Source organism: Harpia harpyja, chromosome W (genome assembly GCF_026419915.1).
Source record: "Harpia harpyja isolate bHarHar1 chromosome W, bHarHar1 primary haplotype, whole genome shotgun sequence".
Lineage (NCBI taxonomy): Eukaryota > Metazoa > Chordata > Aves > Accipitriformes > Accipitridae > Harpia > Harpia harpyja.
This window is the reverse complement of record NC_068968.1, coordinates 36,050,148-36,076,516: the sequence shown is the minus strand read 5'-3', so window position 1 is coordinate 36,076,516 and position 26,369 is coordinate 36,050,148. Positions and strand designations below refer to the sequence as shown.

The following is a 26,369-nucleotide window of genomic DNA, read 5'->3' as shown; positions in this document are numbered from 1 at the left end:
ATTCCATACCATGTGACGTCCCATCTAGTATAGGAACTGGGAAGCGGGGGTGGGGAATTGCGGCTCGGGGACTGGCTGGGTGTGGGTCGGCGGGTGGTGAGCAATTGCACTGCACATCATTTGTACATTCCAATCCTTTCATTATTACTGTTGTCATTTTGTTAGTGTTATCATTATCATTATTAGTTTCTTCTTTTCTGTTCTATTAAACCGTTCTTATCTCAACCCACGAGTTTTGCTTCTTTTCCCGATTTTCTCCCTCATCCCACTGTGTGGGGGGGAGGTGAGTGAGCGGCTGCGTGGTGCTTAGTTGCTGGCTGCCGCACTTTCTCTGCTGCGACAATCTAGGGAAAACGACGCATCGCCAGGGATTCGCCCTGGGGAGAAAACGGACCAACACAGATACTGTGGATCAAACGGTTTCTCCGTTTATTAACTGCGCAACACTCGGTTATATATGTTTCTAGTATCTACTCACGCATAAACCATTTGTTGATTGGTTAACATGTGCCGTTCACACGCTTAAACAATAGTCTAATTGGATAAAGTCTTCTGATCACGCAAATAGTTCCTCCACCTGCATGCTGTCTTGCACCCTGTCTTTGGTCATGTTGCCCTCCTGTTATCAGTCACGTACGCCCGACTTTGTTCTACTTTTTGTGCTTACTTCAGCAAACTTATAACAAAGAACAGTAGTGTCTTGTGCTAGCAAACAGAGAATAACAGTTGTGCCTTACGCAGTTTCCCTCGTTCTCCCACAAGTTCTCCCACAATTCTCCCACAATTCCCCCTCCCTAAGCTCATCTAAACAGTTTTGCTTGCAATAGGTGAGTACAATACATAAGCGTGCATAGTTTAACTATTCTATCTAACATACTTTTCAAAAGCGCCAAAGCACAGGGAATGATCATACAGACAATGGCCAAAACACACAGACCTCCAATGATGGAGAAACCCCATTTTTTCAACCAGCCAAACCAATCCTCAGGAATACCTGATATCCCTACCACTTTTACGGCATCTTGGAGTTGTCGAATGAACTCGGCTTGTTGTCTGATGGTTTTCAGTGTCTCGGTGTTGTTTGTAAAGTCTAAGCAACAAAATTCTGGAAAAAGGGTGTTGTTTTGTTTGCATCCTACCTCAAATTGAGCCAGTAGAAAATCTATGGGTGGAAGTAGTGCTTGTAATTGATTTGTTGTCGTTTCCTGAAGCGCTGTTAATGCGTCGATGGCTCGAGCAGTGGCGTTTCCTTGTTTTAAAAACCAAACAGGCTAAAGCTTGAATATTCATTCTGTTTATCCAAGGTCCTACTGGAGTAACTGATGAGAGTGTCAAGTATAAAAAATCAGTGGGTAAACGGACGTTGGGGTCACAAGAGCTGTCCAATTTCGTTACCTGTACAGTTCTTTTTTCTCGACGTGTCACGTTGATTAATTGTGCTTCTGTAGGTGCCCAGGCTCTCAATCGTCCTATGGAGCAGTCTCCTCCTCGCAGTTTTGGGGGTATCACTTTGTAGGCTGTTAATCCTTATTGGTTCCTTGTACATCTGGTTGGATCCATTTGGCCGGTACCCATCTGGGTCCTGAGTCTGTTTGGACACAGGCGTATCCTCGCCCCCATTGTAAAATGCATACCAGCCCTTGCCATTCCATCGTGATTGGATCTCGATACCGAACTGGTGCTCCCAGCGTACGGTCAGATAGCAATGCGGTAGAAAAATGTCGCTGTGCCGCGGTGTGATGCTGAGATGGATCTGAGTCGCCTCGTGGCATATGATTTATTACCCCACAGGCCTTGGCTAACAGTTCATTTTGATAGCTTACAGGTACCTTCTCCCCCTCCCTAAGACGGTCTAACTGCGTCTTTAGGGTTTGATGGGCCCGTTCAACGATTGCTTGTCCTGTAGAATTGTAGGGTATTCCAGTTACATGTGAGATGCCCCACTTATTTAAAAATTAGCGAACTCAAGAACTAATATAATTGGGGCCATTATCGGTTTTTATTTCTTGTGGAACCCCTAATATACTGATGGCGTGACAAAGATGTCGTATGGTGGCGGTGGCGTTACTTTTAGTTTCGGCAGTAGGGCAGATATAGCCGCTGCAAGTATCTATAGTAACATGTAAATACTTCCGGGGTTTGAAAGGTTCATAGACTGTGATGTCTGTTTGCCAAATTTGATTCGGTCATAGACCGCGGGGGTTAATTCCCCATGTCCAAGAGTTAGTTTGACGACAGTGTGGGCAAGAAGCGACCACTGCTCGAGCATCAGACAGGGGTAGTCGGAATTGTCTTGCTAGTGCTTTAGCTCCCTGATGAAAAAATTCATGAGAAAGTTTGGCTTGTTGTAAAATGGGAACACCTACTGTCTGAATGAGGGTTCCTGCCGCTTTGTCTGCATGAGCATTTCCCCCCGTTAAAGCGCCCGGTATTTGTGTATGACTGTTAATATGTGCAAAAAATACAAGTTCTTGTCTTTTCTCTAATATTGATAACAGCTCTCGAGCAGGTTCAGTCCCCCCCGGTAAACTTTGTTTACATCGTTGTGTTAAGTTATACACATATTCACTATCTGTTACAATATTCAGAGGGATGGTAGGCCAAGTCGTTAAAGCAGTTAACACAGCATGTAATTCTAAAATTTGAACAGATCCTTGGCTTTTCCAAGCTCTGGTATGCCATTGATTGTCCAAAAACCAGGCTATAGCTGCCTGTTGAGTCGTTCCAGAGGCATCTGTAAACACAGTGAGGCCTTGGAGGGGTTTCTCTGAAATGGGTGTTTGTGGTTTGAAGGTTGATGATAATAGACTCCTAATGAGAGGGTCACCCCTAGCCGGGATAATTTGCCCCATAAAATCTGCTAAGGCCGCTTGTAAACACATATCAAACATTAGTAATTGTTCAAAATTACGGGGACTAACAGATGTTGAAATAAATTTAGGATCTCTTCCTGATAACTGCTGCGTTCGTCGTCGTCCTCGAGAGATTGCATCTGCCAATGCTACTAAAAATTGTGGTGCAGCTGGTTTGGGATAACTGGTTGTCCTGGGTTCAGCTGGGATAGAGTTAATTTTTACAGGAACCTGGGAGGTGGGGGGGGCATAGCCGGGGCAGCCAACCTGAACTAGCCAAGGAGCTATTCCATACCATGTGACATCATGCTCAGTATATAAAAGGGGAGCGGGCCGGGAGGAGGGCTCTCGACTTTCGGTGGCAGAGCGTTGGGTTCCGGGTGGTGAGCAGTTGCACTGTGCATCACTCTTTTTGTATATTCTTTCATTAGTACCGTTGTTGTTGTTGTAACCTTTTTTTGTGTTGTCCCAGTAAACTGCCCTTATCTCAACCCTCGAGGTTCCAGTTTTTTTTTTCTTTTCTCTCCTCCGTCTCCTCCCTATCCCACCGGAGGGGGGCAGGAGGAGTGAGCAAGCGGCTGCGTGGTCCTTTGTTACCGGCTGGGCTGAAACCACGACAGTCCTTTTTGGTGCCCAACGTGGGGCACGAAGGGTTGAGATAACGACAGATCTGGCCAGAGCGTGTTGAAACAAGTTTGTCATACGCATTTCTTACATTAGATAAATAGATGTTAGTCACAATGTTGATTCATTTGTTTACATGGTGGCGTTTTGTAAGTTCTTATATGCTCTATGTATTGCCTGTAGTTACGTTTCTCACCTCTGGGAGAGTGATTGGGATTATCATTTTGCTGTACTGGGCAATGTCGACTTGTGAAATGATTACATCACTGGTCATGAGGTTAAGCTGGTATCTGTATGAGGTAGTGATATCATTTCCATACTTCGGGCACCTTCTATCGGATTTTATTGGTAATTACACTCAATCCATGGGGAAGTTAGGGGGGGATACTTCCCCCCGTCCGTTCGCCTCCCTTCTCTCCTTCCAACTAATTACAACAGCTTTTGAGAATTTTGAATATCCTTGGGATGCGCAAGCCAGTGTGCTGTTAGTGCTATGCCTCCTGAATATGTTTCAGGTCTTGTTTAGGGCTACAAAAAGGCTCTTTAAGAGTACCACCCAGAGATCTGCCCCAAAGCTGGATATTCATGGGTGGCACGGCATGTGGGAGGATTTGGGCAGGTATCTAGAGAACTTCTCACCTCCAGTGGCTTGGAAATTCACTCCCGAACAACTACAGAACCCTCATGAAGTGGTAGAATATTTGAAAGAAAAATGCTGTGGCTATTCCAAAGACATACAACTCGCTGCACTGTGCTGGGCCCTGGCCAGTATCTACCAAACACTGCTTGATATTAGGCAGCACCCTCAGGGGGAAAAGGGGGAAAAGATGGAAAACAGGGCAACAGGCACCGTGGCTACCCCAACCCCGACAACAGGCACCGTGGCTACCCCAACCCCGACAACAGGCACCATGGCTACCCCTACCCCGGCAACAGGCAGTGTGGCTACCCCAACCCTGGTGACAGGCACTGCGCTAAACCAGAGAACCAACCTGTGCCAGTATCAGTCGCCCCTGTACAGAAAAAGAAACACACAAAGAAATCAGTTCGCTTAGTGAGAGATGAAGATGAACCAGGGTCATCGCAAGAACAGGAGGAAGAGGCAGAACCTGAAATAATTACCCGATCTCTATCCCTGAGTGAGTTGTGTGACATGCGAAAAGATTTTATCCGCCACCCAGGTGAGCACATTGTTACCTGGCTGCTCCGATGCTGGGATAATGGGGCCAGTAGTTTGGAATTAGAGGGTAAGGAAGCCAAGCAGTTGGGATCTCTGTCTAGGGAAGGGGGCATCGACAAGGCGATTGGGAGAAAAACACAAGTCCTCAGCCTCTGGAGGCGACTTCTGTTAGGTGTGAAGGAAAGATACCCCTTCAAGGATGAAGTTACATGTCACCAAGGCAAGTGGACCACCATGGAGAGAGGTATCCAGTACCTGAGGGAATTAGCCATGCTGGAGGTGATTTATAATGATCCAGAAAATGCGCAGTCACCCACAGATCCAGATGAAGTCCAATGCACACAACCGATGTGGCGGAAGTTTCTACGAAGTGCACCCCCAACCTATGCCAACTCATTGGCAGTGATGTTCTGGAAAGAAGGCTATGGACAAACGGTGGATGAACTGGCTGTCCAACTCCGGCAATACGAAGGAAGTCTCTCTTCCTCCCTACGGGCCTGTGTCTCGGCTGTAGAGGAATTGTCCCGAGAGTTCCAGCAATTCAAAGTGGATATGTCCTCCTCCCCACCTGTACAGGCCCGCATCGCAGCTACTGGGAGTAAGCATTCCTCTGCCCAAGAGAGAGGAGAGAGAAAGTACACACGATGGGCTAACCTGTGGTTTTACCTGCGTGACCATGGAGAGGACATGAGGAAGTGGGATGGAAAACCTACCTCAGTCCTGGATGCACGGGTACGGGAGTTGCGAGAAAAAGCAACCAGAAAAGAGGATTCTTCTTGGAAAGCTGCTGCTCCAGTTTCCCGTGAGCAGTCCCCCAGACGCAGTAGATGGGCTGATCCCATTTCTGATCCTCTTGAAGGGACTTCTGATTCACGTGTGCGAAAAGTGAGTAACGGATATTCTAACCAGGATTAGAGGGGCCCTGCCTCCAGCCAGGTGGAGGAGAGGGACAACCGAGTCTACTGGACAGTGTGGATTCGATGGCCTGGCACATCAGACCCACAGGAATATAAGGCTCTAGTAGACACTGGTGCACAATGCACCCTAATGCCATCAAGTTATAAAGGGGCAGAACCCATCTGTATCTCTGGTGTGACAGGGGGATCCCAAGAGCTAACCGTATTGGAAGCTGAAATGAGTCTAACCGGGAATGAGTGGCATAAACACCCCATTGCAACTGGCCCAGAGGCCCCGTGCATCCTTGGTATAGATTATCTCAGGAGGGGGTATTCCAAGGACCCAAAAGGGTACCGTTGGGCCTTTGGTATAGCTGCATTGGAGACGGAGGAGATTGAACAGCTGTCTACCCTGCCTGGTCTCTCTCAAGACCCTTCGGTTGTGGGGTTGCTGAAGGTTGAAGAACAACAGGTGCCAATTGCTACCACAACGGTGCACCGGCGGCAATATTGCACCAACCGAGACTCCCTGATCCCCATCCATAAGCTGATTTGCCAATTGGAGAGCCAAGGAGTGATCAGCAAGACTCACTCACCCTTTAATAGTCCCATATGGCCCGTGTGAAAATCTAACGGGGAATGGAGACTAACAGTAGATTATCGTGGGCTGAATGAAGTCACGCCACTGCTGAGCGCTGCTGTGCCAGATATGTTAGAGCTTCAATACGAACTGGAATAAAAGGCAGCCAAGTGGTATGCCACAATTGACACTGCTAATGCATTTTTCTCCATTCCTTTGGCAGCGGAGTGCAGGCCACAGTGTGCTTTCACTTGGAGGGGCGTCCAGTACACCTGGAATCGACTGCCCCAGGGGTGGAAACACAGCCCCACCATTTGCCATGGACTAATCCAGACTGCACTGGAAAAAGGTGAAGCTCTGGAACACCTGCAATACATTGATGACATCATCGTATGGGGCAACACGGCAGAAGAAGTCTTTGAGAAAGGGAAGAAAATAATCCAAATCCTTTTGAAGGCTGGTTTTGCCATAAAAGAAAGTAAGGTCAAGGGACCTGCACAGGAGATCCAGTTTTTAGGAGTAAAATGGCAAGACGGGCGTCGTCACATCCCTATGGATGTGATCAACAAAATAGCAGCTATGTCCCCACCAACTAATAAAAAGGAAACACAGGCTTTCCTAGGTGTTGTGGGTTTTTGGAGAATGCACATTCCAAATTACAGTCAAATTGTAAGTCCTCTCTACCAAGTTACCCGGAAGAAGAACGATTTTAAATGGGGGCCTGAGCGACGACAAGCCTTTGAACAAATTAAGCGGGAGATTGTTCATGCAGTAGCTCTTGGGCCAGTCTGGGCAGGACAAGATGTTAAAAATGGGCTCTATACTGCAGCTGGGGAGAATGGCCCTACCTGGAGCCTCTGGCAGAAAGCACCTGGGGAGACACGAGGCCAACCCCTGGGGTTTTGGAGTTGGGGATACAGAGGATCCGAGGCTCGCTATACTCCAACTGAAAAAGAGATATTGGCAGCATATGAAGGAGTTCGAGCTGCCTCAGAAGTGGTTGGTACTGAAACACAGCTCCTCTTAGCACCCCGACTGCCAGTGCTGGGCTGGATGTTCAAAGGGAGGGTCTCCTCTACACATCATGCAACTGATGCCACGTGGAGTAAGTGGATTGCACTGATCACACAACGGGCTCGCATAGGAAACCCCAGTCACCCAGGAATTGTGGAAGTGATCGTGGACTGGCCAGAAGGCAAAGATTTTGGAATGTCGCCAGAGGAGGAGGTGACATGGGCTGAAGAGGCCCCGCTGTATAATAAACTGCCAGAAAATGAGAGGCAATATGCCCTGTTCACTGATGGATCCTGTCACATAGTGGGAAAGCATCGGAGGTGGAAAGCTGCTGTATGGAGTCCTACACGACAAGTCGCAGAAACTGCTGAAGGAGAAGGTGAATTGAGTCAGTTTGCAGAAGTGAAAGCCATCCAGCTAGCTTTAGACATTGCTGAAAGAGAGAAGTGGCCAGTGCTCTATCTCTGTCCTGACTCATGGATGGTGGCAAATGCCCTGTGGGGGTGGCTACAGCAATGGAAGCAGAGCAACTGGCAGCACAGAGGTAAACCCATCTGGGCTGCTGCACTGTGGCAAGATATTGCATCCCGGCTAGAGAATCTGGTTGTAAAATTACGTCATGTAGATGCTCATGTACCCAAGAGTCGGGCCACTGAAGAACATCAAAACAACCAGCAGGTGGATCAGGCTGCCAAGACTGAAGTGGCTCAAGTGGACCTGGACTGGCAACATAAGGGTGAGGTATTTATGGCTTGGTGAGCCCATGACACCTCAGGTCATCAGGGAAGAGATGCAACATATAGATGGGCTTGTGGTCGAGGGGTGGACTTGACCATGGACACTATCGCACAGGTCATCCATGAATGTGAAACATGTGCTGCAATTAAGCAAGCCAAGCGGTTAAAGCCCCTGTGGCATGGAGGGCGATGGCTGAAATATAAATATGGGGAAGCCTGGCAGATTGACTATATCACACTCCCACAAACTTGCCAAGGCAAGCGCTATGTGCTTACAATGGTGGAAGCAACCACTGGATGGCTGGAAACATATTCTGTACCCCATGCCACTGCCCGGAACACTATCCTGGGCCTTGAAAAGCAGGTCTTGTGGCGACACGGCACCCCAGAACGAATTGAGTCAGACAACGGGACTCATTTCCGAAACAACCTCATAGACACCTGGGCCAAAGAGCATGGCATTGAGTGGGTGTATCATATCCCCTATCATGCACCAGCCTCTGGGAAAATTGAGCGATACAATGGCCTGTTAAAGACTACATTGAGAGCAATGCGGGGGGGTGGAACTTTCAAACATTGGGATACACATTTAGCAAAAGCCACCTGGTTAGTCAACACCAGAGGATCTGCCAATCGGGGTGGCCCTGCCCAGTCAGAATTTTTACATACTGTAGAAGGGGATAAAGTCCCTGTAGTGCACATAAAAAATATGTTAGGGAAGACAGTCTGGGTTACTCCTGCCTCAGGCAAAGGCAAACCCATTCGTGGGATTGCTTTTGCTCAAGGGCCTGGGCGCACTTGGTGGGTGATGCGAAAAGATGGGGAAGTCCGATGTGTGCCTCAAGGGGATTTGATTGTAGGTGAGAATAGCCAGAATTAAACTGTATGATATTAGTTGCTATATAACCCTGCTACTGTATGTTATCATTACTGTAATCGTTATATGCTATATCCATAGTACTATAGTAAGAATCACTTAGATCAAGCAAGAAAGAACTGTGATGAAACTGAGCAAAGCGCAGTAGTGATGGAACCAGAACTGACTCCGGCATGCAACAATCCAACGGTGCACACCATCCTCCTGCTGCATCAAATGTCACCTGCTCGTCACACTGCACTGAAGCCCAATTCTGCTCTACCAACTGAGAGGACTTTGCACCATCCCTCCTGCCCAGAAAGACTGGTATGACAGATGGAGCCCAGAGTCGGGAACTAAATGAACTCAACGAACATTTAATGAACATAACCCATAAACTAAAGGAATGATATCTCTGTGTGTGTATACATACATATATATATATCTCTCTCTATATATCTCATTGTTCATATGTCTTAAAGGGATGGAAAAGGTAATGATGATTGACCAGGATGTAACTAAAGGTATGGGAACTGAGCATGACGTCAATGGTATAGAATAAGGGGTGGATACTGTCCTAGTTTCAGCTGGGATAGAGTTAACTGTCTTCCTAGTAGCTGGTACAGTGCTGTGTTTTGAGTTCAGTATGAGAAGAATGTTGATAACACTGATGTTTTCAGTTGTTGCTAAGTAGTGTTTAGTCTCAAGTCAAGGATTTTTCAGCTTCTCATGCCCAGCCAGCGAGAAAGCTGGAGGGGCACAAGAAGTTGGCACAGGACACAGCCAGGGCAGCTGACCCAAAGTGGCCAACGGGGTATTCCATACCATGTGATGTCCCGTTTAGTATAGGAACTGGGAGGTGGGGGCGGGGGATCGCCACTCGGGGACTAGCTGGGTGTCGGTCGGCGGGTGGTGAGCAATTGCACTGCGCATCATTTGTACATTCCAATCCTTTCATTATTGCTGTTGTCATTTTATTAGTGTTATCATTATCATTATTAGTTTCTTCTTTTCTGTTCTATTAAATCGTTCTTATCTCAACCCGTGGGTTTTGCTTCTTTTTCCCAATTTTCTCCCCCATCCCACTGGGTGGGGGGGGGAGTGAGTGAGCGGCTGCGTGGTGCTTAGTTGCTGGCTGGGGTTAAACCACAACAGTGAGGAAAAAAGGAACGAGAAAGAATTAACTGTGGGTTTGTGAAAAGACTGTAGATAACCAGCGTGGCACTTTCTGAAAATGTATTTTTAAAGTTTTAAATTAAATATTCTATTAGTTAAAGAGAATAGGATGTCAGAGAGAAACATTAATCTTTCAAGCCTTGTAGTGAAAACCAGAGTGGGACGATAGCATCTTTAACCACTATGGTATGTAGGAGTCCTGCCAGAAGTTTACTTTGTTTTGTACAAATTGGCAGCAAATCTTGAAGCTTGTAAATGGTACCGGCTTATTCTAGAGCTTTCTTTTGCTCAGAGGCTAAAGACAACAGTCAACTGTGGATGAAGTCATTCTGCTATGCAAATCATCTTGTTTTGGTTTACTGATGAGTGTTGCTGCTTAATTCTTTTTCTGTTATTTCACTGTTACCTGTAAACATCTATGTTGAAAGAACTGCATTATTAGTCACAGGGCCAACATTATGACATTATTTTCAGTGGCAGACCAATACATCCATCCACAAATGGAATGTCACTGTTCCCGCACTCGTGGTCCCCCGACTCAGTGGACCAGGCAGCCCAAGGTCTTTCTTTGATATTAAAGACTGAGGCAAAAAATGCATTGAATGGTCCACTTTTTCTTCATCCCTATTAGTCAGGTGACCATCTTCAACAAGTATCGGTCCAATGTTTTCTTTAGACCTCCTCTTGCTATTAACGTACTTAAAAAAGCCCTTCTTCTTTTCAGATACGGCACTGGCCAGTTTCAGCTCTAATTGAGCTTTGAGATGCTTCAGAATTTTTTTCTTCATAGAGTCCCTTGCAAAGCCCCAGGTCATAGCATATATCTCATATCTTTTGCTTTTGACTTTCCACAGCCAAAAGGCTCCAGAAACATCTATATCCAGAGTCCCATGTGATATGCTTCATTTTGAATATTCTTATGTCACAAAGTTTTGGCTACTTCTCTCAGAGATGGCTGAGCCATTGCCTCTATCTTTAAGGTCAGCCACCACCTTTCTCATTGACCGTGAAGCCAAGAGACTGTAATAGCAGTTGCACCGTGATCCCTGTAAACTCTGTTGCTCACTAAAATGAGATATTTGCCACCTGTTCTGATGCTGGGCTTATGTGATGCTGCAGTAACATGATAAAAAGGGTGAGGCACTGCAGTTTTTCACAGCATAGTACTGGTCAAAATCTCAACCCAACTACTTGCCACCTTGTCTTTTAATTTTCCTGCCCATCCCTCTACCAGCTTAAGAAATTCACTATAAGAAAATAGCTAGAGAATGCAAACCTGCTGAATAATATATTTTTTTTTCTGAAACCTTTTGCTATACTATTTAGGAAGTGAGCCAGTTAAAACCTCTACACTAATCTCCAACTCTTGCCCAACAGTTAACAGAGATATTGTCATTGCAAAGGAGTTCTGTAAAATGACCTGGCAAACAGAAAATTAGAATTTTCTGAAATCTAATGTTTCTTTTTAATCCACATGCAATTAAGGATATGGACAGGAGAAAAACCCTTTAAGGCAGGTGCTAACAACTGGGATAATTATGATGAAGCTGAAATATAAGTGTAAGTAATCAAACATGATAATTTATGTCAAGAAACACTTCTCTGACAGTGTACTTTTTTAATTTCTAGAATTGTATTACACTGAATTCCTACCGGCCATTTTTCTGCTTTTAGCAGAAAACATCAAAAGGTAATTCCAGTAGGTAGCTTTGATGATTATTTCTGAGGGTTTACTTTTTAAGCACTAATAGAAAAATCAGCTATCATCTCATTAATGTGGTAATAGAATTGGACATTAACAAAGCTTTTATTCTTCACAAAGAAATCTCAGTCCCATTAACATTATGATTAAGGATTAATCATAACATTATGATAGGATTAAGCCTTTCACCTTTAGGTTACTGTCACACAAGGTTCAGCTTTGAGCTGGTTTTGTATCATGTACAGACCAAACGCTCTTTAATGTGTGGGAAAGGAACACCAACTTTTTAGGTTGCTATTCCCCCAAATGATTAGACAGAACAGGATGTTTTACCCTACTCTCAGGGTGAAACCTTTAGGTCTAGGTACATTGTGAACTGCAATCTAGATCACAACTGAAAATAAGTCTGATGCTGTCATGCATCCTCAGCACGGTTAAATTATTCTTGATTCTTGCTCAAGCAACATGGGCTTCTCAAGGATTTTTGCTGATGCAGAATCTGGTTTAAGCTAGGACTAATATACCAGGCACCCCTATAAGTACAGATTTCAATCACCATTAAACAAACAGAATACCAACCATCTTGTACAAACTTTACAACAACATAAGAACTGTTAGAACAGCACTAATTATAACAGGATCTAATGCATTTGGGTGCCAGTGAACAGCAAGCCCCATAACATGATCTGACTGTAGGACTATTTGCCCATGTTTATATCAAACTGTGTTTAATACTCCAGAGGCAGGTACTAAAGTGAAATGTTGCTATGTCCTCTCATACATTGTGAATCAGTTCATATTCTAATTTACCCAGCAACAGGCTCCTTAAAAATACAAAATCTGATTCTTGATCTTGACAGCTAAAGAAGGAAGGATGGCTTGTGTAAAGGATTTCTGAGACAATTAAATAAATAGTCCACAGTGGTAAACATATCATTACTTAATAACTAACTTAAAGTCCCCAGTCAAACTCTGAACATGGAAAACAGAGTGGCAGTTCCTATTATTCTTTTACCAAGTGCTATTGATTCTTTGTTCTCCAAGTACTAATACAGATTATGTCTACCCAGGCAGACATCAGTAGTTCACCTAATCCCAAGGTTTAATGGTTCTGTTATTCTATTTGGCTAACAAAATCTTTTTGTTCACTAATGAGGTTTAACAACTTAACACTTAGCATTGCCAATACGAAACATAAGCTTTCCCATAATAGCATTCTCATCAGAATTCCTCTAAGCTTGAAGTCCAAGATGCTGCTTTTAAAAACCCAGGGTTTTAGTATTGTAATGAAATTCTTCATTCCTGCTGTATTTTGTGCCTCCTACACGAAATATAAATTGGCCGAAGTTTTATTTTCTCCTTAACTCAACCTCATACTCCAATCTTGGCACATTTAAATTCAGAAATAAATGGAAAACACACCTTGATGACAATCTTCTTAGCATGAAAAATTCATGGCCGTGCAATGTACCTTTTTTAAGATTAAACATTTTGTTTTTAAAAGGTCCAGCTTATACAACACAATTGGATTCAAGCCTACTTTAATAATCATGAAATGTCATATATGCTGAGGACAAACCAGACATTAGCCTACAAATACTGGTGTCCATATTTTGACATGTCTGCAGCCACACAAGAATTCCCAAGCCCAAAGTCAGCAGAGCAATCACAAAGTCAGTCAATCACAAACACTTTTGCCAGATCAAGGTATTAGACTGTCAGCTTCTCTTTGGGTACAGAATCATTAACAGGGTGGAGTGTCTCGCACAACCCTCAGTAGAGTTTCTCATTATTAAAGTGATATTTAACAATGATTCCTCAATGTGATTCCTGTACCAGCACTAGCACAGAATGCTGCATATGGGACAAGACCCAAATGGTATGACATAGAAGGCACTGAGAAACTAATTATGTCTCTGATCTTCTGCTGTGCTCTGCCTTAGAATCTCTCACGATTTTGGCCACAGTAATTTGGGCTGGCTGCCAGAGATGCAGAAGGGGTATCTGGAAGCTGGGTGTAACAGGTATGTTTAAGGTTGTATGTACATGTGAACTTGTGCATTTGCATGTAAATCACTTCACAACCTCTGTGCACGTGGGAAACGGCATGGAATGAGACAGATGTGAACACTTTCTTTTTGCAGTGCCACCTATTCTGAGTACAGCACTTGGTGTTTGAATGGTGGGTGTCAGCATTCATGGGAACAGAGAATTGTGCCCTAACCATTTTCATACTAATCCCTGAAACATGCTGCTCAGTAGAGCTTCTGGGGCTCTTACAGAACTTAGCAGCCCAGCCCTACTGACATGGGGGTGAAAATGTTCTGTATGCGTTTCCCTTATCCTGTCCCTTCCTCAGGAGGAACTGCAGTCCTAAATACGGCTTTCCAGACTGCAGAAGTATTCATGTATCCTTTAGTATTCCTCTATGATGCTTAACTTTGTAGGAAATGGTACATGTGCAGCATTCAAACTGTCTTTTGCTGATAACTTAGACTTCTCTTAAATTCTTGCCAAGTCTTAGGATAGCACAAATCCTTCACATACCACAATCATAAATAATACAGGGTCTAAAAAAGACTGACTATTTTAACCAGTGGAAACCACTAGGGGTTTGAGGGTTTTGTTGTGGGGGAGTGGATTGCTTGAACAGCATAAAAATGCTAAAGAAGATATGCTTTAAACTTCCTTTCTAAAAGAGAACCACAAGAAATCCAATTCTGCAGTTAGGGATGAAGCTACTAACCACAGAAGTTAAATGTTTAAAACAAAAGTGTCCTGAATACAGTTACATGACAATATTATACCCAACTATAAATCAGTAATTAAATTATGTTGCCAGTTACCTATTACATAATGTATACTCTGAAAGTCTGATACCATTTTTCATACATAGGGAAGTCTCTTAAAATTAAGGTCAGTAGAAACTGCCAAAAAGACCACAGAAAAGAGTATTCTTATTTTAATCCCTCACACATTCTAAATCCAGAAAAAAGACCAGGAAAAAAAAAGAGAAACCTTCATCTGAACATTGATATCATCCTATATTACTCATTTTCATTCCCAAAGCTGGTTGATTTACAGAAGATAACAGCCATTAATGTTACATAGGTGATTTTGTAGGGAAGCATAGCATAGTGATTAGTACAAAATTCCTATACTACAGCTCCTCCATGAATAATGTCAGACCTTATGTTCCAACAACAGCACATAATTAATAGCATGGTATTGTCTTCATTTTAATGGGAAGCAGAACCTTAGCAAAAAAGGGTCAGTTCTTGTAATGCTATATCCCATTCAGGTGAATGTCTCCTGGTATGATATTTCATATAAAAAACGTAAAGGCTTTTGCCTCAGACACGTAGGTGGTTTTTCTTACCTTCGGTTCCATTGAAATGAAGCTGTGGGTACCTCTACTTGAGAGAACTGACCTTTTAATCGTTTTACTATGGTAGAAGTGGTAGTAATCCTTCAGTGTTCCAATCTGTAAGGGGAGAAATAAAAAAAAGAGAGGGAGATATAATTAATGAAAAGTATTTTTATGGTTTTCATTTTTAAAGGTCTATAAATTATGCAATTTCCTACTGTGCTGAAATGTTACTTGAACCAAGTGATCGTTTTTCAAAAGGGCATATGATATGAAATGGATGGAGTGTCCTTGAGGCAGTAATGGCATAACCATAGATTATAATTGAGCTGCTTAGACTGTCCGTATCTACCTTTTTAATGTTTAAATTACATTCAGTATTTTAAGCAATTCTATATCAATCTATATCCAAGCTGTCTTCAAATGGAACATATAATAATCATGAAATGGCTATATGGTTATTAAAAAGCATTCCATCTAGTTTGCATAAGGAAATATATTGTAAAATGCACTAGATTCAGTTATTTATAAAAAAGACATCCACAGCATCAGACTATGCACCAGGAATAGGCTTCTCTTTCTGCAGAAGGTGGGCAAGAAAGAAGTAGAAGAAAGATGGAAACCGTAACTTCATAAGATAACTAGAAGTACAAAATCAATTCATACAAAATTGCAAATACAAAACAGTAGAATAAAAATACTTATTCATTCCATCAGTACACAGTAGCAGTGTAAATATTAAACTAAGACAGCCTTCACAATTTTAAGAATAAATTTCCCCTTCCAGAGTCATTAATATCTAAATATTCATAACTTGAAATTTTACTTTCACATACCTACAAGCAAACATTCAGCTTACTTGTCTTTAGAGCAATGTCTCCCCAAGACATTTGGAATTTGTCCTTCTATCACACTGTAAATCTTGTAAGACACTTAATAATTTAGTTAAAGGTTTCTTAATGATGAGTAAAAAAGAGACAATGGAGCTTACTGTTATTTCAAGTTGAAACTCAAAGTGACCTCAGAAAACAGGTTTGATTTTAAAAATAAATCTAAATGAAATCACCAAAGAGGATGGAGCAACACTGAAAAGCTCTAATCTTAAAGATCCTATATTATGAATTTATATCTATAAGAATATGCATGTAGGAAACTAGAGTGTTCAACATTAAAGGTTCAAAGAGAATTGGAAATAAGCCACTGAGGAACTCCAAAAATCTGCTTTTAAAATATTAGAACACAAAAATCTTGAGAAAATATCAGAGTAGACTGAGAACAAATATTGATAGAAAATTATTGTTCTCAAGGAGCACTTGAATATTTTGTCTTAAAGTTTAAAATGTAAACTGCACTGGGGAATGAAGGAGATGTTTTTGGGAAAAAAGTCTATAATTTAAATGAATGCTTCTAAAGGGGAAACTGTACCAGAGTTTACGATATTATTCTCAGTCTGTACAGTTAAATGGGTCCATCAGTATCTAATTTTCAGAAAGGATGACTTATGTTTACTTTAAGTCAAATATGGAAGCATTCAGTTAAAACAAGTCAGTTTATCATAAATTAAATAGGAATTGGTTTGACTAAGCCTAAATAGAGCATATTAATACTACAATAGCAATCCCCATGATGCCTTCTGTTTCAGAGGTGATTCAAGTTGAAATGGTGCATTTCTGTCCCATGGAGGAGCCTGGTCTCAGTCTCCATGTGCATATCTGCAAATAAACCCTCCTTAAATCTCCAGGGGAAAGTCTTCTCACAGACATCTCAGAGCTGCAGGACCCTGGGCATCCCGAGATCATTCACACGCAGTTCTCTGTGGGCTGAAATCTATCACCACAGCAGGTACCAAAGCAAACGCTGTTTCTTTGTCCATGAATGAGTGTACTCTATTGGTGACGCAGCGTGAGTCAGAATAACATGCAGTTTCCATGATGATTTCAGCCAGTCCAAAAGGTAATTAAGGACATTATTGTACACAGTTGTGTTGTTATATCACTTGTGACTGCATTAATTTGTTTATTCTGATAGTTTAACAACCTGCAGTACAATGAATGTCCCTAAGTATCAGGCCAATGTTTCCTGGTTTTTTAATTATTATTATTTATATCAACCACTGAAATTTGACTCCAGGGTTAGCACCAGTACAGGTGACAGCATGCTGCCCCAAGACAAAGGGACATCAGTCACTTCCTAGATGTGTCCTTAACACACAAGTAGCCTCAAACAGTGCTGAAATGCTAACCACTGTCGAATGATGCTACTCTTGCTTCTTAAGTCCTCAGAAACTAGTAATGTGCATATTAACCATACCAAAATACTGTACAGAGGTTAGGCTTTTATGAATCTTGCTATCTTTAATGTGAATTAGAGGCATACTACTGTGCGTGTACATGTGTGTGTATACAAAAACATATACATTATTTAAAAGTCAGAGCTCAAGCAGGTAACTGTATTTTACCACTGCACAGAACTGCATAGATAGAAACATGTCATATTTCAGGGAAAATAAACAAACATCTGTTTTGTGCTGCATAGATCTCAATATCACCAGTTCTCTTTGTTTTGTCTTGCACTAGTTTGGGGCCTTTTTTTTTTAAGGATAAACTGTAGCTTACCTCGTTAAGAGCATCCAAAACAGCAGAGTTAGAGGGTGGCCTAATTGCACTCCTGGAGGTCCTACAGTTTAGCAGCACTAGCCACCCACAAAAGACACTGGAGGGGATAGGAGACACTCCCACATTTATTTTACCAACTAGGCTTGTGCACACATGCAGGGATGTGCATGTTCTACTTTCCAGTTGTCGTGATTTAACCCTGGCTGGCAACTAAGCACCACACAGCTGCTTGCTCACTCCCCCCCAGCAGGATGGGGGAAGAGAATTGGAAAGGTAAAAGTGAGAAAGCTCATGGGTTGAGATAAGAACAGTTTAATAATTTAAATAAAATATTATTAATATTAATTGTAATTGTAATGAAAAGGAGAAGGAGAAGGAGAAGGAAAATAACAGAGAGAAGTAAAACCCAAGAAAGACAATTGATGTAAATGAAAACAATTGCTCACCACCAACTGACAGATGCCCAGCCAGTCCCCGAGCAGCAGCCCCCCCACCAACCTTCCCCCTAGTTTTATTGCTGAGCATCATTTCATATGGTCTGGAATATCCCTTTGGCCAGTTGGGGTCAGCTGTCCCAGCTGTGTCTCCTCCCAACTTCTTGTGCACCCCCAGCCCACTTGCTGCTGGGGCAGTATGAGAAGCAGAAAAGGCCTTGACTCTGTGTAAGCACTGCTGAACAATAGCTAAAACATCCCTGTATTATCAACAGTGTTTCCAGCACAAATCCAAAACATAGCCCCATACTAGCTACTATGAAGAAAATTAACTCTACCCCAGCCAAAACCAGCACACCAATCAAAGGGGAAAAGCCTGAGGATTTGCAATGCTTGATGGCTGTACTCCCTGAGACCTTGTCCTCAGGAGACAGAATTAAGTGTGGTAACTGTAATGCCATGTCTTCCAGGCACTGTCAATTTTCTAATAATAATAATAAAAAATAAAAATGGTGAGATCTACCTCTTTAGTTAATAATTGTCAGTGAAATAAAAGGATCCCAAATCTTTTAAATGGAATTTAATTCATATTCCCTAACTATCAGTGCCTCTTGCAGTAAGGTAACACCACTGTTATTAAAATTTATATTGCCCTTTTTTCCTTTAATGGGAATTTACTTAGACCTTCCCAATCTTTGGACCACTTGGCAAATAGTTAAACCATGGAAATATAGCACAATAAAACTTATTATTATGGACGTTCTTGTTAAATTGGTTTTTATACTTTTAACTACCAAGTCTTAGAGGCACTATCAGAGGGAAAGGAATACAAAAACAGAAACACCAGACCGTAGATCTAACCACCTTAGAGACTGATGACGATTTAGCTGTTTCGTCCTTGGGAAATCTTTGTAATCTTCTTTTTGACCTGGAAGACCTGATTTCTTTAAAAAGAGATGGAGAAACATTCCTGAGGAATTGCCTGGGCAAAAGCAAGGAGAATGGGTAGAAGGGGGGTGGATTACTCTTTGGAGGTAATCTTCATCACTGAAAATTTTAAATAGATACAAACATACATTTAAATAGTACCATATTATGCTTATTCAAGGATAAAAATAACTCCTGGGAACAATAATCCTACAGTACTGCAGTGGAATCCCAGAAAACCCAAATATCCACATATATGCATTAATTTTATATTTAGTAGGCCTTATTTTCTTTTTAAAGTTGAGAAAATCAACGAATTTGAAAGATATTAACTATGAAACAAGATCCAAACTTTCTAGGCTTAGTCTTTGGAATACATTTCTTCCATATGCAGGTTTATATTCTAAGGCAGTATTAAGATAATTTAGGATTTAATGACTGAAAGAATTCATCTACCTTCACGTGTGAGTGTCTTCATAAACTCTGTAAGGAAATATAAATGCTAAAGTTGCCAATGAAATACACCTTAAATATCCATATATGATCACTAAACTGACCTACATGACTAGAGTCTGACACTACGACTGAAATGTTCATGTAACAGAATATAAGCAGGGAAGTTGTTCACACTAGTGGAAGCAGCTTGAGATATGACTTCCCAACAGTTCTAATCTAATCAATCAACTAAACCACTTTTTGGGGGGGGGAGGGGCTGATATCCTACACTACCCTGCATGAGTTAAAATAGGTTCTTGGATTACTTGAATTACTACAGGCAGATGGCATTTAAAAAAAACAGAGAAACTACCAGAACTGCTGAACACTGTGGTCTTGTCTTGATCTGCAGCAGCAAGATAATATCACTCTGATGACTAATCTAAAGGAGAGAAATAATGATATTCAGTCTCTGTATTACAGAGGCTCTAAATCAGTACATTAAAGGAGTATCTACTGGGTAGGGAAAAAGTGCACTTTTAATGTGCTCAAACTTAGTTAAATCAAAGAATCTGAAACAGCAGCAGAACCAAGGCAATGTGGGCATGAATATGGATTATCACCTCAGACTCAACCGAGACTATTCTGAAAGTCTGAATTAAACTGTGTTCAAATATCCAAGTAACACAGTTTTCAATTCCATTTTAAGCCCAGTTAGCTAACATAAATTAGATGGCCCAAGTTGTACAAACATCTGTGTGTGCTTGAGGTAGGCATAACAAAAGTTGCCTATTCTTATCTATGCTCCTCTCGCATTCCCTTATTTTCAGGTTTGTTTCATAGCAAACAGATATGTCCACAAGTATTGCCAGAGTCGCCGTTTCTGAATAGTGACACTCTTGAACAAGTTGGACTTGACCTCAAATGCACCCTTCTAGTACCAGTCCTTATACTTTCTTGAAACTTTTTTTCTGAGTCTCATAGATGGGAATTCCAGATAAAATGAGATGCTAATTGCCATCAACTCAGTAAAAAAAGCTATACTGTACTCAAGAGTTCTTGCTCAGTTCCTTGAATGCTTGGTATAGAAGACAAAATAGTTCAGCCAGGAAAACAAGATACACTTCTGAACCACCTGCGTATGAAACACAAACAAAAATCCAATCTAGGCAGATAAATTAAACCACCTAGCTATTACAACAGAAACATCACAATTTCCATATAAATAAATCAGGTTGTATCTCTTCACATTCTAGGTATGAATATGCTCATACTTTACCTTTGAAATTCCCTCTCCTGTTTAAATGGGGAAAAAAATGTCACCTTACTGAATTAATATAATCCACTCCTGACTTCTTTTCTATTTTTTTGGCAATTTTCCTCTGTGTTTCAGTTATTTACATGGAGAAATTCTGCCTGTGGACTTACCTTGACATCAAATTAGTTGATGTCTAAAATAAATAACGAAGCCATTAAAATAAAGTAGCTCTGAATTGTGTTCTTTCAGATAAGAATGTTATTACTGTTGCTTACATCCTGCTGCATTTTACTTTTAAAAAAATAAAGTAGCACATCATGTCTTTCAGTGGAAAACTCAAAATAAACTCTCTAGTCTTTTAACTTTTCATGTGCCTTTGTTAGTAGGATAAAAAAGTAACAATACCCTAGGGTCATTTTTAAGTCTTGATAGCATTCTAATTCACTATCAAGGCTGAGATTTTTTCAAAGTAATTTTGTAAATTTTAATGAGAATTTATATTTACTGTAGCTAAATTAAGTGACCATGCAGGTTAAAAAGAACATAAAAAGATGTATTTATTGGCTTTGTGTGGCAAGGTTTTGGTAGCGGGGGGGGTTACAGGGGTGGCTTCTGTAAGAAGCTGCTGGAAGCTTCCCCTGTGTTCGACAGAGCCCATACCAGCCGGCTCTAAGACGGACCTGCTGCCGGCCAAGGCCGAGCCAATCAGCGATAGTGGTAACGCCTCTGTGATAACATTTTTAAGAAGGAAAAAGTTGGGACAGACGGAAAACGGAAGCCAGAGAGAGGAGTGAGAACATGTAAGAGAAACAACCCTGCGGACACCAAGGTCAGTGAAGAAGGAGGGGGAGGAGATGCTCCAGGCGCCGGAGCAGAGATTCCCCTGCAGCCCGTGGTGAAGACCATGGTGAGGCAGGCTGTCCCCCTGCAGTCCATGGAGGTCCACGGTGGAGCAGATATCCACCTGCAGCCCGTGGAGGACCCCACGCCGGAGCAGGTGGGTTCCCGAAGGAGACTGTGACCCCGTGGGAAGCCCGCGCTGGAGCAGGCTCCTGGCAGGACCTGCGGATCTGTGGAGAGAGGAGCCCACGGAGCAGGTTTTCTGGCAGGACTTGTGACCCCGTGGGGGACCCACGCTGGAGCAGTCTGTGCCTGAAGGACTGCACACCGTGGAAAGGACCCATGCTGGAGCAGTTTGTGAAGAACTGCAGCCCGTGGGAAGGACCCACGTTGGAGAAGTTTGTGGAGGACTGTCTCCCATGGGTGGGACCCCACGCTGGAGCAGGGGAAGAGTGTGATGAGTCCTGCCCCTGAGGAGGATGAAGCGGCAGAAAATAACGTGTGATGAACTGACCGTAAACCCCATCCCCGTCCCCCTGCGCCGCTGGGGGGTTGGTAGAGAATCCGGGAGTGAAGTTGTGCCCGGGAAGAAGGGAGGGGTGGAGGGAAGGTGTTCTGAGATTTGGTTTTATTTCTCATTACCCTACTCTGGTTGATTGGTAATAAATTGAGTTAATTTTCCCCAAGTTGAGTCTGTTTTGCCTGTGATGGTAATTGGTGAGTGATCTCTCCTATCCTTATCTCGACCCACAAGCTCTTTGTTATATTTTCTCTCCCCTCTCCAGCTGAGAAGGAGGGGGAGTGATAGAACGGCTTTGGTGGGCACCTGGTGTCCAGCCAGGGTTAACCCATCACAGTCTTTTAATTTGCAGTAGAAATTCTTTATATGAGTTTGTATATTCCATTTTGGATTACCTCTATAACAATTCCTATTTCTAATAGCTTTTCTTTTCAAGGGTTGCTGTTCTGTTCAAGAATACAATCTAAATATATTTAAAGCTTCAATTCTAAACTATAATTAAAATTTAATTCAAATTAGAATCTAAATTTAAATGTAGAATTCTAAATTCCTAGTTAGAAACAGTCTAAAATTTTTACAATTCCAATATTCTACTCCTCTAAATAGCGAAATATTCGAAATATATTATAAAATATACTTATCAATACAAACCAAAATAATTTACCTCCAGACAATAAGGTGGACTAATAATTGATTAATTACTTTTACAAAGCTCAGGATGCATTCAACAAAACTTCCTAGATCATATCTTCTGCATACATCCATTGTATTGCAGTTCTATTTTGAAACATATTGTCAAATGAAATTCTGCTTTTTGGGATTCCAGTACATTAATGCTCTCTTTGCAACCTTATTTAACACTTGAAATTACATGAAAAAAGCTAAAAAACAACATATATGTACTGAAACTTAACAGAGAGGCCTTAGCACAACTAAGTTTTAGAAGAACTATCTTTCAAGAATGGGAAAGCATTAACTCATAAAAGAGGTCACAAGTCTTGGAAAATAGTATGAATTTATAAAATAATTTCAGATATTTAAAAGATATAAATTAGAACTGCATCAATAGCTTTATTCTAATATGTGTTTAATCACACTAAGAATTATTATTTTAATCTGCCCTAGTAAAAAGGATGGCAGAAGAATGTGGCTTGACAAGGTTCTGAAACTGTTATTTCAAACATGCAAACAGTATAAAGGTTAGTTAATAAATAGGTTTTATATTTTAAAAAATTACAACAAGAAAAGTTTCACAGTGTACTGGTTTTGGCTGGGGTAGAGTTAAATTTCTTCATAGTAGCTTGTATGGGGCTACGTTCTGGATTTGTGCTGAAAACAGTGTTGATAACATAGGGATGTTTTAGCTGTTGCTGAACAGTGCTTACAAAGTGTCCAGGCGTTAAGGCCTTTTCTGCTTCACATACTGCCCCACCAGCGAGTAGGCTGGGGGTGCACAAGAAGTTGGGAGGGGACACAGCCAGGACAGCTGACCCCAACTGACCAAAGGGATATTCCAGACCATACGATGTCACACTCAGCAATAAAACCTGGGGAAAGGAGGAAGTAGGGGACATTTGGAGTTATGGTGTTTGTCTTCACAAGTAACTGTTGCTCGTGATGAAGCCCTGTGTCATGGTTTAACCCCAGCCAGCAACTAAGCACCACACAGCCGCTCACTCACTCCCCCCCCAACCAGTGGGATGGGGGAGAAAATCGGGAAAAAAAAAAGTAAAACTTGTGGGTTGAGATAAGAACAGTTTAATAGAACAGAAAAGGAAGAAAATAATAATGATAATAATAACAATAATAAAATTACAATAATAATAATAATAAAAGGATTGGAATATACAAAACAAGTGATGCACAATGCAATTGCTCAGAACCCGCCAATCGACGCTCAGTTAGAACCCGAGCAGTGATCCCTCCCAGCCCCATTCCTCCCAGTTTATATACTAGGCATGACATCACATGGTATGAAATACCACGTTGGCCACTTTGGGTCAGCTGCCCTGGCTTTGTCCCCTCCCAACTTCTTGTGCCCCTCCAGCCTTCTCGCTGGCTGGGCATGAGAAGCTGAAAAATCCTTGACTTAGTCTAAACATGACTTAGCAACAACTGAAAACATCAGTGCGTTATCAACATTATTCTCATGCTAAATCCAAACCATAACACTCTACCAGCTACTAGAAAGAAAATTAACTCTATCCCAGCCGAAACCAGGACACCCTGCTTTCCTGGAGATGGCTAAACATTTGCCTGCCAATGGGAAGTAGTGAATGAATTCCTTATTTTGCTTTGCTTGCACACACGCCTTTTGCTTTACCTATTAAACTGTCTTTATCTCAGCACACGAGTTTTCTCACTTTTTGTCCTTCCAATTCTCTCCCCCATCCCACTGTGCGGGGTGTGAGCGAGTGGCTGTGTGGTGCTTAGCTGCCTACCGGAGTTAAACCACAACATACAGCAAAGGAAGTTCATTTTCATTTCCTTTTAAATCTTGGTCATGAAGTATTTAATAACCATGGTACCTGTCCTGAAGCTTGTAAACATTTGCTCAGTCCCAATGGGATCAAGTGTCTTCTCATTTACAAAACTGTAAATTAGAAATAGGTCTATGGAATCTAATTGAATTTAAAAGTTATATATCAAGGGAAATCAAATCTAATGGGAATACTTGTATAAGTAAAAGATCTAAGAACTGGGCACCAAGTTAGATATGCTGTTATATCTCTATCCAGTTATTTAAACATCTTAAGCACATTAATAGCAACAGAGTTTATAACATTCAAATTGACTAAAGCAGTTACCTACAGTAGTCAAACTGTTTCCAATGAGCATTTATATTGCCAGTAATAAACCTTTTCACACTGTACATTGTCTTTCAAATCTGAATTCAGCTTATTGGTCACAGTAAGTACAAAGTTTTCATTTAACTGACTTTCACAGGAGACTTGATTTAAGTAATTTCCTTCTCTATCACAAAAACAATTTACCGAAGAGTAATGAAGTAGTGACTCATGGGAGTATCTAGGAATCAGTTAAGTTCATCTACATGATGTATGGAGGTACTAAATCCACTGCTCTTTTACAGTGAACCTACAACATACCTCTTTGACTTTGTACTGTATCAAAGTCTGATGATCTACCACTCTGTAGAGTGGGCTTAACCAAATACAGATGCAAAACTTGTTGAGAACCAGACATGATGCTGATATATTCACCCATCTTATTTGATCAATGTTAGAGCTATACAAAAGTTTATACTATTTTGTAGAAAAGTGATGTTTGTCAGTAACCATTATTTATATAAGCAATCTCCACTCCCACAAATAATCTCATTTAATTTGTATAAGGGAACTTGAGCAACAACTATTCATATGAGTAACAGTTTCTGGATAGGATCCTATAGAGTAATTGAAGTTCAATAATTTCTTAATAGGGAAAAAAAATCCATATGACAGAATCTGTAGGCAAGTGTAAAGAAAAAAAAAAAGTAAGCAAGCAAGACAAAAAAAAAAAACCAAACAAAACCACACCCCAACCCCAAATTATTATGTATTATGTAGCATTCAAACCTATTAAGAAAGAAAACATCAACATCATAGAACCATAGACTCATAGAATCATAGAATTGTTTAGGTTGGAAAAGACCTTTAAGATCATTGAGTCCAACTGTCAACCCAACACCACCATGGCCACTAAACCATGTCCTGAAGTGCCACATCTACGTGTTTTTTGAACACCTCCAGGGATGGTAACTCTACCACTTCCCTGGGCAGCCTGTTCCAATGCCTGACAACCCTTTCAGTAAAGAAATTTTTTCTAATATCCAATGTAAACCTCCCCTGGTGCAACTTGAGGCCATTTCCTCTTGTCCTATCACTAGTTACTTGATAGAAGAGACCAGTACCCACCTCACTACAAGCCCCTTTCAGGTAGTTGTAGAGAGCGAAAAGGTCTCCCCTCAGCCTCCTTTTCTCCAGGCTAAACAACCCCAGCTCCCTCAGCCGCTCCTCATAAGACTTGTGCTCCAGGTCCCTCACCAGCTTTGTTGCCCTTCTCTGGACATGTTCCAGCACCTCAATGTCTTTCCTGTAGTGAGGGGCCCAAAAGTGAACACAGTACTCAAGGTGCGGCCTCACCAGTGCTGAGTACAGGGGGACGATCACCTCCCTGCTCCTGCTGGCCACACTATTTCTGATGCAGGCCAGGATGCCATTGGCCTTCTTGGCCACCTGGGCACACTGCTGGCTCATATTCAGCCAGCTGTCAACCAGCACCCCCAGGTCTTTCTCTGCCAGGCAGCTTTCCAGCCACTCTTCCCCAAGCCTGTAGCGCTGCATGGGGTTGTTGTGA

General features: G+C 41.9%; 1 protein-coding gene across 1 annotated transcript in view; it reads right to left on the bottom strand.

Moving 5' to 3' along the window:
* LOC128136235 (proprotein convertase subtilisin/kexin type 5-like) overlaps nt 1-26,369 on the bottom strand; it is a 277,385-nt gene that overhangs the window by 217,002 nt on the left and 34,014 nt on the right. Inside the window, exon 2 of the mRNA XM_052775477.1 lies at nt 14,997-15,101. Coding sequence (XP_052631437.1) covers nt 14,997-15,101 — 105 coding nt within the window. The remainder of the gene's footprint in view (nt 1-14,996; nt 15,102-26,369) is intronic.